At 35.0% G+C, this 13,676-nt stretch overlaps 1 protein-coding gene across 50 annotated transcripts in view; it reads left to right on the top strand.

The window, feature by feature from the left end:
* The window catches only part of LOC106874649 (protein FAM135A), a 293,022-nt gene that overhangs the window by 214,591 nt on the left and 64,755 nt on the right, over positions 1-13,676 (top strand). For all 50 annotated transcript variants that reach the window (XM_089355425.1, XM_089355405.1, XM_089355400.1 and 47 more), the window contains 3 exons: positions 6,256-6,400; positions 7,388-7,437; positions 13,621-13,676. The exon at positions 13,621-13,676 is cut by the window's right edge and continues 100 nt beyond it. In XM_089355425.1, coding sequence (XP_089211551.1) covers positions 6,256-6,400; positions 7,388-7,437; positions 13,621-13,676 — 251 coding nt within the window. The remainder of the gene's footprint in view (positions 1-6,255; positions 6,401-7,387; positions 7,438-13,620) is intronic.

The raw sequence follows: 13,676 nt of genomic DNA, 5'->3' as shown, positions 1-13,676 counted from the left end.
TCTTTGATATCAGGTTTCCTAGATCAGGGTTGACCTGGGGTTAAACACAGTCACAGCAGCAACATTGTTTCCAACTGTTTGATATGTGTTCCAGAACCACAGCCAATAATAAATAACATTTAAGTTTGTGAAGAAGCAGACATTAAGAACTCAGGTGTTGTCTCCTCATTGTCATGGATTGTTGATCTTGGAAGCTCTTCTCATAACTTGTTAACCACCATATTTAACAATATTTTCATAGATAAATGTTTTCAACACTGGTGTTTAGTTCCATTAGATTATGGGATGTAGGCTGGTATAATCTTTTATCTTACTTGAAGTGTTCATCACTAGAAACACTTTCTGTACTTCAAAGAATGAAGAAATAAAAGAACCTATTTTCCTCCCTTTCTTTTTCAGATATAAATGTGAATAACTGATTCAAGTGTTTGTTTATTGATGAGAAGGATCAAGATTTCAAGTTTCTCTTTTTTTAGTTTTGGAAATATACCATATTCTTGACATAAAAGTTTCAGTTTGTAACCATATGGTTTTATATGCCATTTCTACTGTGTTGCACCCTGTGCCTTTTGCTATAGCCTTGAGCCAACAGATACTTTTACAATGAAATTTGGTAAACAGAAACTGTGTAGAAGCCTTTGGTGTGTTTGTGTGTGTGTGTGTGTGTTTGTACTGAATCCATTCCAGCAATGGTGATGTGTTTAAGTCTCCTTTAAATAAAATGTCTGGCAAGTTCTTCGTGCAAAGGTGAGGAATAAAATATCTTTCTTGAAAAACTAGTAAGGAGTGGTGTTAAGAAGGGAATCTGACCACATAATATGGCATCAAGAAGTTTCATCTAGCCATGCAATATGGATATAGCAGATGTACCAAACAATAATGATTACCTCTTTGGGTTGATGAATCAGTTGTAAAAGCTGTTCCATTAATTGAACCCACAAAACATGCTGAACTGGATCCACTTTGCTCTGACTGCTATATCTTAGCCTGGACAGTCAAGCATTATATAACGGCACATATAGACTGGTTGTAAATCAGTTTGGAGTATAATTCACTTCATGTACTGAATCTATGGCTTGTCTCCAAATGTCTCATTGATTATCTCAACAACATGGATATACTAGAGCAGGCCTGACAGCTGCTACACACCAGCCAAAAGTGTAATAAGATCACTGGCTCCAGTGCATCTAGGGAACCTTCAGATTTACAGGTGTAACAAAGCTGCATTAAAACACCCACCCCTCCCACGCATATGCATTTGTGAACAACGCAAATGAGATCAGAAAATTTTGTCAATAACTTTCTGGTCTGAGTTATACTTTCCTTCTGGATTACAAACATGCATATATATATATATATATATATATACACACACACACACACACACACACACACACACACACACACACACACACATATATATATATGTATGTATTTATCATGAGAATTTACTTCCAGTAATCATCTGGAATTGATTCAACATTATCTCTTCTACAGTTCACCATCTCATCACTGTACTGTACTTGTTTCTCCAGTATTTCCATAGATTTTTATCTGCAGTAAATCAATTGGGAATAGCTACACCGAAACCCTCTTTGCTTTTATTTATTTCATGCTCATCTCATACAACCAAACTCCACTACCTCCACTGCTGCCGATGTTGCCACCACCACCACCACCTTGTTTTAATGTCTGTTTTTCCATCTAAGCAAGGATTAGACATGTCTGCATTGCAGTATCTCTTCATATGTTTTAGTGTTGTGTTATTCTGCTTTTAAGATTCAATGCTTCAAGTTTGACTCAAACTATTCTCCCCATCTCTCAAGTTTTGTTTGGACTCCCTCTCTTTCTCCATCACCAATTCACAAGTGAACTTATTTATATCTGCTATTGTGTTGGCTCAACCTATTACTTGTCACTAAGGCAGACATCTAAAAGTTGTACAAACTCTCTTGTAATTTTACCATTTATTATTTATTCAAAAGACAAGGCAACCACCTGGTGGAATCATCAATGAGTTGGACGAAATGCTTAGCAGCTTTTCTTTCAGCTCTTTACTCTGAGTTCAAATTTCACCTAGGTTGACTTTGCCCTTCATCCTTTCGGGGTTGATGAAATAAGTACCAATTGAACTGTGAGGGTGATATAATTGGCTTACACCTTCCCTTAAAATTGCTGGCCTTGTGACAAAATTTGAAGCCATTTTTTATTCTAAAAATGTAGTGAATGTCAAGGTTAAAGTGTGTGTGGGTTGCTCAAGAGTCACTCTATCTGTGATGAGTTATCATGTTTTTTTATCATGTTCCCATCATGGCAGTTATTTGCGCTGAAACCACCTCAGCCATGCTAGTGTAGAAAAATCCATATTGTTGTTGATTACCATTGAATCATCTGGTAGTCTGTACTTATGGGCATCCTGCCAGTTTCAGGATCTTTTGAACAAGGATATATTTAATCTGTTAGTATATATTTAAATCTGATATATTTAAACTGACCATATGTGGCCCAAATTCTACCTGTTTTATGATCAGATTGACCAGAACTGACCTCTCACACCTACCCTACAATGTCATTGTAAAGATAAGCAATCACATCATTGAAATCTCGGAGCTTCAAGATAATACATGATTATTTCAAAACAATATGAATAAGCTGTAAATTTGACTGAGTAATCTGAATGCTCAAAGGGTATGTGATATTCCGTTTCCTACTCTAGACCAGTGCTCCACAACCGTTATGCTACAGCACACTGGTGTGCCGTGAGATGATACTAGGTGTGCCACGGTGTAACTTGAATATAATCTTTTTCCCTATACTTTTAGTTATATTTTTTGTTCAGGTGTGCTGCCGAATTTTGAAAAGAATATAAGTGTATTGCAAGTGAAAAAAGGTTGTGGAGCATTGCTCTAGACCCATGGCATTCTCTGGACTTAGCACTGACAGATTACAAAACACTTGTTAATTAAAGAGTCTTTTATCATTTCTGTGGCGTTGTATGCAAGTGAAACATGGAGGTGAACGGACAAGTTTTGCAATATGGGGAGTGATTTTCATTGTCAGTACCTTAGAAATATTCTGAAGCTCACCTAACATGACCACATCACAAACGATGAAACCATGAGAAGAGCTGGCCGACGTATACTGTAAGTCACCATAACAGCCAGATGAAGGAAGTTGTTTGGCTAATGTTTTGTGCTTACTTTTGGAGAGATTGGCAAGGACAGCTGTTGAGTGGACAGTTGAAGGAGAAAGGAGGTGGTGGGTGTCACATGAAAAGGAGGGTGTAGTATGGTTCAGGTTACCACATGGAGAACTATCATATCATTGCTTGATGCTCTTTGAGTAAATAGAGATAGCATAAACTAACATATTTATACAGTGCTCCCACTGATTACAGCAGTGAACTCTGCATAAATATGGTTTCTATTTATAGCTATACTGTTTACGTTATAGAAAATTAAGTCTCATGGTTATAAACACACTGCATGACCAGTGTGTTTATAACCAGTGAATTATCAATACTTGGTTGTTAGTCAGAAATTATATCAGCACTTCTAAGTAAGAATCTCTCTCGATTCCCTAAATCAATTAGATCAATCAGTTAGATGATATTTGCATGATTTTAAAGTATCTGTTGCTATAGTTTATTGAAATAAATATCAAGCATATATAGTTAAGACTCAAGGTTTTGGTTATCATTTACTCTTGACTATCCTTTATGCGTAGGTGTATGTAGATTGTTCAGTATAAATGATTGAATGTACTATAAAACTCCCATCAAACTACAGCTTCATTTTTATGATACACTGCCTAGATATAAATTGTGTGTGTGTGTGTTACTTTTTATGGATTCCTGAATGTAAATCTATATATGTATTAATATCGATTCATTATCGTTGTTGTAATCATGTTGTTATCTATAGTTTTATGTTGATTTTTCTCTGCTCTGTTGATAGTGTTTGTGTCAGTGAGTGAATGAGTGTGTGTGCATACTGAAACAATCAAATAGTATTCTCATGTATGAATGTAGCTCATAATACAAAAATATAATGAATATTATATCAATTCTTTCATAAAGAGGTTTATTTTTCAAGTGTTTTCATGTAGTATTTGTATATTTGTGACAGTTATATCTATTTACTGTGGATTATATTCCTTACTATATATATATGTGTGTGTGTGTATATATATATATATATATATATATATATATATATATATATTGGGTCATCCCATAAATAATGCGTTTTTTTTCAATTGCATGAATTAAAAGTCGGAGGGGGACGGGATAAACTACTTACATCAACTTGCTATAAAAGCAGGTAGTAATTTTACCTTGTCCTTATTCTTAGTGCAAGTTTGAAGAGTAGAGTTCGATTTTAACAGTTATTTTTCAAGGCTATAATGGACGGGACAAAGGAGCATAATTGACATACTTTGCTTTATGAGTTCAATAAAGGCAACAACACAACGGAAAGTGCAAGGAATATTAATGCAGTATATGGGGATTGGACAATAAGCGTAAGCCAGGGTTCACGGTAGTTCCAGAAATTCGGAGCTGGAAACTACAGCCTATAAGACGAGATAGATGGAAGAGCAGTGTAGAAAATGAAGGAAAGTATATTTTAGATTAAAAAAGAACTATTGTATCATCTACACATGCAGCTGTGGCTTATAGTTGCTTCTATGGCTCTGTGATTATGAAGTTTGTTTCCGAATCATATGGTTTCATGTTCAGTTCTACTGCATGGCATCTTGGGCAAGTGTCACTTACTGTAGCTTTGGGTCAACTAAAGACTTGTGAGGAGATTTGGAAGTCTGGTGTGTTTGAGTTTGTGTCACATTGCCTTGACATCTTGTAATATTTGTCAACAAGCTTCACAGTCATATATGTTCACTTTTAATCGTCTGTGAAACCATGTTCAACCATGAGGTACTATATGGATTGGCTACAGGAAGGGTATCCAGCCTTAGAAAATCTGCTTCAGTGAAATTTGTCTGGCCCCTGAAAGCATTGAAAAGTGTGTGTCGAAATGTGTTTTGATTTTTACATTTTAACCCTTTTGACACCAACCTGCCTGAGACTGCTCCAAGTTCTATGACATAAACTTACTGTTTCAAAGTGGTTTAAATTATAATCTTCCATCATAATTTCATGCTAATTAATGTTCCAGTTTGATAATGAGAAAGTTATTTTACTAAATTCTTCATTATTTTAAAAATTGATTGAAACAAAGGCAGCATATGTTAACAGAAAATATGGTAACAAAAGGGTTTAAACACTGTATATTTGATATGACTGCCAAAATACTTTTATGCAGTTGTATCATTTTAGCTTTTATGGAATTGGAATTTTACAGCCATTATAAGCAAAGGTATATTTTCTTTATAGATTCACTTTAAAAAAACAAAACAGTTACAATTTTAAATTATCATAAACATACAAGAAATAGTAACAAAATACACATAGCATGAAGTACAGCGTAATAGGTTACTTTTAGTTATTAAAAGATTAAGCTAGCATTAACCAAGAAAACATTGATTAATTCTATCTTAATCTTTTAATATCTAAAATTCAGAAACACTGTTGAATGTGGTCTCCTATACAGGGGCAAGGGAAGGAGTGCTGCTTATTACTTCTTATCAACCTTGCCATGTTTGTTATATTTATTCACCTTTGGCTTAAAAATAGCTACATAAGTTACATGACATTCTATAAAACATTTCCTGGCCTTGATTATGGTACTGACTGTTTCAGTGTGTGATATAAGCACGTTTATTTTCTTTTTATTGTCCCTTTTGTTTTGTTTGTTCTTTTGTTCTGTTCACACTTGGACTCCTACTAACCTAAGTTACTACTCCTTGTAAATGTTGTTTTGTGTTGTCGATTCCTCCTACTAAAAACACAGAAGAAATTCAAAACAAAGCTCATACTTAGCTTCTGTGCTAATATAAATAAATGTTGTCATTAGTTAGCCTCCTCCTAGCCCAGTATTTTCTGCTTTAAGAACCTCATCTTATTTTAAGATTATTTTAAATAAATTTATTTATCATTTAAATCTTTTATGTCGTGTTTTTTTTTTTAAATGTTTGTAAAATCACAAAATATAAAGAAAAAACAATTTATGTAACAAAATTAAAATCTGTCATCTTGATATCTTTGCATTTCCCCCTTAAAGTTGCATTTCCTTAGATTATTAAGTCAATCATATTTAATTTGTGTTTCATTTTCTATCCATAAATTTCTTTTTGCAGAGTTCACTTTTCATCAGCTCTTCAAGTTTACAGGGTGCTTGTTACACACATCGAAAAATCTGCCACATTCTACTTTCAGCTTATGAAAGTTTACAAGAAACCTTTGTAAGCTATAGTAAGTTAATGTCAAACCTACCTACTGTTGGTAAGTATTTTAACTAGGTATATCAGACCAATGTATAAAAAGAGCAATGTTTTATTATTGCTTTCTGTGATATTTTTGAGACTTAGAAGATGGTACTGAGATTGTTTAATGCAAGATTTATGTATTTATACCTTTCATTACTATATTTCTCTTGAAATATACTGCTGTTGATTCATTCGATTTTGAAATTAATGAAGACTTTTGTAAGATAACTTGTTGTTAATTAGCTGGTGTATGGAAAATAAATTAACTTGAAATTATGATGGAAGTTTTACATTTAAATCGCTTTAAAACAAAGTATTTGTATCATAGAGTCTGAAGCAATCTCAGACAGCAATGCAGTGTTAGCATGCCGGGTAAAATGCTTAGTGGCATTTCATCCATCTTTATGTTCTGAGTTCAAATTCCACCGAGGTTGACTTAACTTTTCATCTTTACAGGATTGATTAAATAAATGCCAGTTGGGAACTGAGGGCCAATGTAATCGACTTGTCCCCTCCCTTGAAATTGTTGGCCTTGTACCAAAATTTGAAACAATATTTTAAAGACAAGGCAAATTACCTGACTGCGTTCACCTTATAGAGAAATAGATATTCTGTCCCACTCCATTGTAATATGGTTCTTCAGTTGTTATATAATACTTGCTTCAGCTTTTCAGAACCAACAAAATATACCAATATAGAAAATATGGATATTAAAAATATGATTTATTGCCATCATTGTCATTGGTGTTGTTTTCCATGTTTGCATGGGTTGAAAAGATCTACAGTATGGCACTTCGCTATTCTTTTTGTCCTCGGGATATATATATATAATAAAAAGTATACACTAACAAGTGTTTAGTCAGGTATTCTAATGTTTCTACCCCTTAACAACTGTATTTAATAGCACTCATAAAATAAGCTGACATGAAATGTGATTTTGCTGGAAATGATTAATGACGTTCTTATTTTTTATTTTTATTTTTATTCTTTTTTTTTTCCCCAGAGAGGAAAGATTGTCATACCAAACTAGAAGAATTAATGAAAGTTTTACAGGTAAGTAAACAACCATTTGCCTGAAAGTTCTTTTCAAGTTTTCTTATATACTTTTTCTTTCCTACATGTTCAGTCTATCTGTTGTTAAACAGACAAGTTTCTTTGTAGCTCCTTTTTTTTTTTATTATAGGATAAATTAGAATATTAAAAAAAAAGAGTATCTCTTCTGTTTTTTTTTTTTTTTAATATCATAAATGTAGATTTGTAACTTAAATAGCCCCAACATATTTTTGTCAAGTGGGGTGAAGATTTTCAATTAGTGTTTGACCTTAAGTGTCAAACAAGAATTACTTTCTGGCAAGATGCTGGAGATGAAAATATTAAAGACATTCTGATTTTAATGCATGGAAATTGAATTTTTTTTTTATTTCCCATCAATGTTTTATAATTTGATAAAATAAAGCTGGTTAGTATTTTTAGCATCAAATAAACTGAAATAGACTTAGAGTTTTTATATGTGATGTAATTTGGTAGGCTTAGAGTTTTTATATATGATGTAATTTGAAACAACAAGCCAGTGTTTTGACCCTTTTGTTACCATATTTCTACCTTTCCCTGTAATTAATTTTGAAAATAATGAAGAATTTTGTAAAATTACTGTCCTTATTAAGCTGCTGTCTAAGATAGTGAAGCTGGCAGAATTGTCAGCACGGACAAAATGCTGCTAAGCATTTTGTCTGTCTCTATGTTCTGAGCTCAAATTCTGCTAAAGTCAACTTCATCCTTTCAGGTTCAGTGAAATAAGTACTGGTTGAACTCAGGGGGTTGATGTAATTGACAAATCCCATCCCTTAAAAATTCCAGGCCTTGTACTTGTAGTGGGAATGAATATTAAGCTGTTGTTTGGAACATAAGATTAACAAGAAATTGTTTTGGAAGGTAATAATTTAGATCACTTTGTAGTCTCAAGCAGGTTGGTATCAAAAAGGTAAACAGTTCTTTTCAATCAAGTCATATGCCTTCACCCTATAGCATTTAAACTGGCCATATCAGGGCCAAATATTCTACCTATTTTATATTGAAACCAGCCAGATCTAGCCTCTTGCACCTGTCCTATAATGCTATTCTAAAGATAAACTGAGACAAGGTATGTATCATCATCATCATCATTTAACATTCACTTTCCATGCTGGCATGGGTTAAACAGTTTGACTGGAACTGGTAAGCAGGAGATCTGCAGCAGGTTCCAGTCTGATTGGGCATGGTTTATATGACTGGATGCCCTTCCTAATGCCAACCACTTCAAGAGTGTAATGAGTGCTTTTTACATTCCACCAGTACAGGTGCCATTTACATGATACCAGCAACAACCACGACTACGATTTCACAGGTGCCATTTACATGATACTGGCAATGGCCATGACTACAGTTTTACTTGGCTTGATGAGCCTTGTCAAGTACAGCATATCGTGAAAAGTCTCAGTCATTTGTCATCACCTCTATCAGGCCCAACATTTGAAGATCATGCTTCACCACCTAGTCCCTTGTCTTCTTGGGTCTACCTCTTCCACACGTCCCTTCCACTTCTTTACACAGCTGTCCTTCTCAAAACGCATTGCATGACCATACCAGCACATTTGTCTCTCTTACACACCACATCTGATGCCTCTTATGCCCAATTTTTCCCTCAAGACATTTACGCTCTGTTGTACATGCACACTGATACATTTACATTTCATCATCATCATCATTTGACATCCGTTGTCCATGCTAGCATGGGTTGGACGGTTTGACCGGGCTGGCACACTGGAAGGCTGCACCAGGCACCTCTCTGGTTTAGCATGGTTTGCTATGGCTGGATGCCCTTCCTAACGCCAACCACTCCGAGAGTGTAATGGGTGTTTTTATGTGCCACCAGCACAGGTACCATTTGTGTGGCTCTGATATCTGCCATGACTGCGATTTTGCTCAGCTTGATGGGCCTTCTTCTCAAGCATGACATAATGCCAAAGGTCTTGGTCATTGCCTCCATGAGGCCCGACACTCAAAAGGAACTCACCCATTTTGCCTCCATGAGGCCCAACGTTCAAAGGTTGATTTTCTTATGTGCCACCAGCACGGGTGCACTTGGCTTGATGGGTCCTCTTAAGTAGAACACATTGCTACAGATTTCGGTCACTAGTCATTGCTTCACCACCTCGTCCCATGTCTTCCTGGGTCTACCTCTACCACATGTTCCTTCTACAGTTAAAGATTGGTACTTCTTTACACAGCTGTCCTCATCCATACGCATCACATGACCATACCAGTGCAGTTGTCTCTCTTGCATATCACATCTGATGCCTCTTATGCCTAACTTTTCTCTCAAGATGCTTACACTCTGTCGAACATGCACACTGACATTGCACATCTAGTAAAGCATACTGGCTTCATTTCTCTCAAACCTATGCATGTCCTTGGCTGTTATAGCCCATGTTTCACTGCCATGCAGCGTAGCTGTTTGAACACAGGCATCAAACAATCTGCCTTTCACTTTGAGTGAGAGGCCCTTTGTTGCCAGCAGAGGTAGAAACTCTCTGAACTTTGCTCAACCTAATCTTATTCTCATGGCTATGCTCTCAGAACATCCACCTCCACTACTAACCTGGTTGCCTAGATACCAGAAGTCAACTACTACCTCTAGCTTGCCCCCCTGGCAGTTGATGGAGTCTATTTTACGCACATGTTCAGCATTTATTATGCCTGTGCACCTTTCGCATACAAAAGTTAGTTTCTCTGTTAGCCTTCCTTTGATGTTGCTGCACTTTTTGTGTGTCCAAAGCTTACACTGAGTGCTTCTTATTGGAGTTTCTACCTTTTCTACAGATTGAGCAGGCCATCTACCTGAGGAATTTGTGATTTGTCTGCCTTCCTACTTACTGTGACTTTGGTTTTGCTAGGTGAACTCTAAGGCCCTTTGATTCTAGGCCTTGTTTCCATACCTGGAACTTCTTCTCTAGCTCAAACAGTAATCTGAATGCTAAAGGGTTTATCTGTGGTAACTCCAATTTATTTCTGTTTCATCAAATTTCCAAGTAGATTGTTGTTCAGCATTATCAAATAGTTCTACGATCAAAGTCATTTCAGCTGTGACCATCAAGTCTTCTTTTCTTTTTCAAACAGTAATGAGAAAAATTTGATTGCTATTTCTAGTAGGTTGAGCACTCACATTGAAACTGCTTTATTGGGAGTGATGTAAGTCAGAAAATCTTACAATATGCCTTTTAGTAATGAACTTTTAGTGATGAATCCTGACTCTAGTGTTATAACTGTAAGTTTCTCTTGTTTTAAAATCACTCTATAAAGACTACAAGTAAGTTCACCACCATCAATTCATTGCAGGAGAGTTCTCCACCATTTATTCACCCTGAAGAAAGTTTACTGTGTAGTAGTATAATTATTCTTTTATTGTGAACTTATCTCTCCATAAACTTTCCTGGCGATGAACATTCCTTATGGTGAACTTTCCCTGCAGTGAATTGATGATGGTGAACTTTCCAGACATGTTCGATAAGACCTTGTGGTGTGAAGATATTTCTCCAGAACATTTGTTTAACCCTTTAGCAATTAAACCAGCCATATGTGGCCAAAATATTCTGCCTATTTTATGCTCAAACTGGCCAGATCCAGGCCCTCACACGTCATTGTAAAATAAACAATCACTTCATTGACATCTTGAAGTTATAAGATAATGTAGGATCAATTCAAAACAATGTGAATATATAAACATTGCATTTGATAGAGTAATCTGAAAACTAAAGGGTTAATTTTGATCTAGGAAACTAATTAGTATGGGTTTGATATGTCCCATTTTGCTATCAATAAATGAATGTCCTTGAAGATGTATTTCTCAGATAGATTGATTCAAGAAATATGTATTTTATAAAACTTGGAATTCCTAAAAATATTTTCCTTTTTCTTTCTTTTTATATTTTCGAGATATTTTGATGTTTTATGGCTAAACTAGAGTTATGGAGTTTCTATTATTTTATTATTAATTTCCCTTATTCTTATATGATTTTATTAGGTAAAGAAATAAGACCCTTGAAATGCAGATAGACATAGGAGTAATAAGTGTAAACTATGCTATGTACATGTGTGTGTGTGTGTGTGTGTGTGTGTGTGTGTGTGTGTGTGTGTGTGTGTGTGTATAAACTTTATAGTGGTGTAGAAATTTCATGTATTAATAAAAGAAGTTGGGGATCAGGATTTGGATAAATATTATTTATTGAGCACTTTTATCCCCTTCAGGGATTCATCATGATGAATCCCTGAAGGAGATGGAAGTGCTCAGCAAATGATATTACCTTTTTTTATTAATATATAAAATCTGTACACCACTACAAAATTTACACACTCTCTCTTGCTCTCTCTCTCTCTCTCTCTCTCTCTCTCTCTCTCTCTCTCTCTCTCTCTCTCGCTCTCTCTCCATTCCTCCCTCACCCCATAGGTTTCTCATTTCTTGATTGGGATTTACTTAAACTGAGATATTGGATGTAATTGTCTTTACTTTTCATTATCAACATGATTGCGTTCTTTTTCTATCATAATTACCAATAATGCCTACATTTTTTTAATTAACAACTAACAGATCACTTGGAAAATCTTTACGGATTGAATGGATAATAGGAATGTTTACAATTAAACAGTTTAGATTAATAAAAAAGACATCATACATTAAAATAAATCTCCCTACTCTCCGTTCTCTTTTTCCATTTGTTTCTCTTGTCCTCTGGCAGTTCCTAAATCTGTACAACTATTACTTGTTTATTCATTATTCTGTTCTGTGATCTTCATTTCATCAGCTTTTGTACAACATTCACTCCTCATTCATCCTTAGCCACTTAAGATGTCTCACTTCCATCTCATCTTTTGCTGCCTGTTCTCATCATCATCATCACCATCATCATTTAATGTCTGTTGTCCATGCTGGCATGGGTTGGGCGGTTTGACCAGAGCTGGTAAGTTGAGGGCTGCACCAGACTCCAGTCTGACTTGGCATGGTTTCTATGGCTGGATGCCCTCCCTAACATTAACCACTCCAAGAGTGTAACAGGTGCTTTTATGTGCCAGTTGCATGATACCAGTATCTGCCATGGTTACAATTTCACTTGGCTTGATGGGTCTTCTACTCAAGTATGATATATTGCCAAAGGTCTCAGTCATTTGTCATTACTTCCGTGAGGCCCAGTACTCAAAAGGAGCTTCTTATGTGCCATTGGCACAGGTGTTCTGTTTGTATTAACTTAGTGTAAGCCTCATTCATACATTTTAAAACACAAGGTATTTTTTCTTATACAAACTACTTGACTGCAAAATTGGGTTATAACTTAATCCTTTTAATACAAACTTGCTTGAAACAGCTCCAAGTTCTATAATGCAAATTCTCCATTTTAACCTCTTTGCAATTAAACCAGCCAAAATATTCTACCAAGCCTATGTTTAAATTGATCATATTCAGCCTCCCACACCTTTCAATGTCATTCTAAAAGTAAACACTTGCAAGATTGAAATCTTAAAACTAAAAGATAATGCATGATAAATTCAGAATATTGTGAATTAATAAGTTTTACATTTGACAAAATAATATGAATGCTAAAGGGTTAAAGTGATCAAAATTACAATCTTCCTTTAAGTTCCTGTTAATTTATTTTCTAGACACGAGCTAAATAATGACAAAGTTATTTTAATAAATTTTTCATTGTTTTCAAAATTAATTGAAAAAAGAGGTAGTGTATTTCAACAGGGATATGGTAACAAAAGGGTTAAGACAAAATTTGTTTTGTTAAGGTTATCTCTACAGATTTTCTATAGAAATTATAGCCAGCACTGATTTTTGTTATGGCATTTCATATCTGATATGCCTAATGTAAACAACCATAAGATCAAAGATGAGAAATGGATAATGGGTGTAGCACTGCTAACACAGTATTGACTTATAAAAGTATTTAATATACTTTGTAGTATAGTATGGTTGCATAACAAAATATGGTGACCCAACAGGTGTTCATTAAGGCTTGTCAAGATTTCAGATTGTGATGTCCAAGCATTTGGACATATTAACCACAAAGCTTTTATGATTCAAAGTAAAAGACTTTCAGATGGACTAATTTTGTAAAGCAGTGTTTATCGAAAAAATAACCCCAAATTGAGTGACTTTTTGTATTAAAAGATGGTTTATATCTATTAATTATTTGTTTACAGAAATTTGATAATGAGGAAGATCTTCTGGAACGGGCAAGTACCCATGTAACACAACT

Source organism: Octopus bimaculoides, chromosome 7, assembly GCF_046866305.1.
Source record: "Octopus bimaculoides isolate indiv1 chromosome 7, ASM4686630v1, whole genome shotgun sequence".
Classification (NCBI taxonomy): Eukaryota; Metazoa; Mollusca; class Cephalopoda; order Octopoda; family Octopodidae; genus Octopus; species Octopus bimaculoides.
Note: the sequence above shows the minus strand (reverse complement) of the source record. Positions and strands in the feature narration are given on the sequence as shown.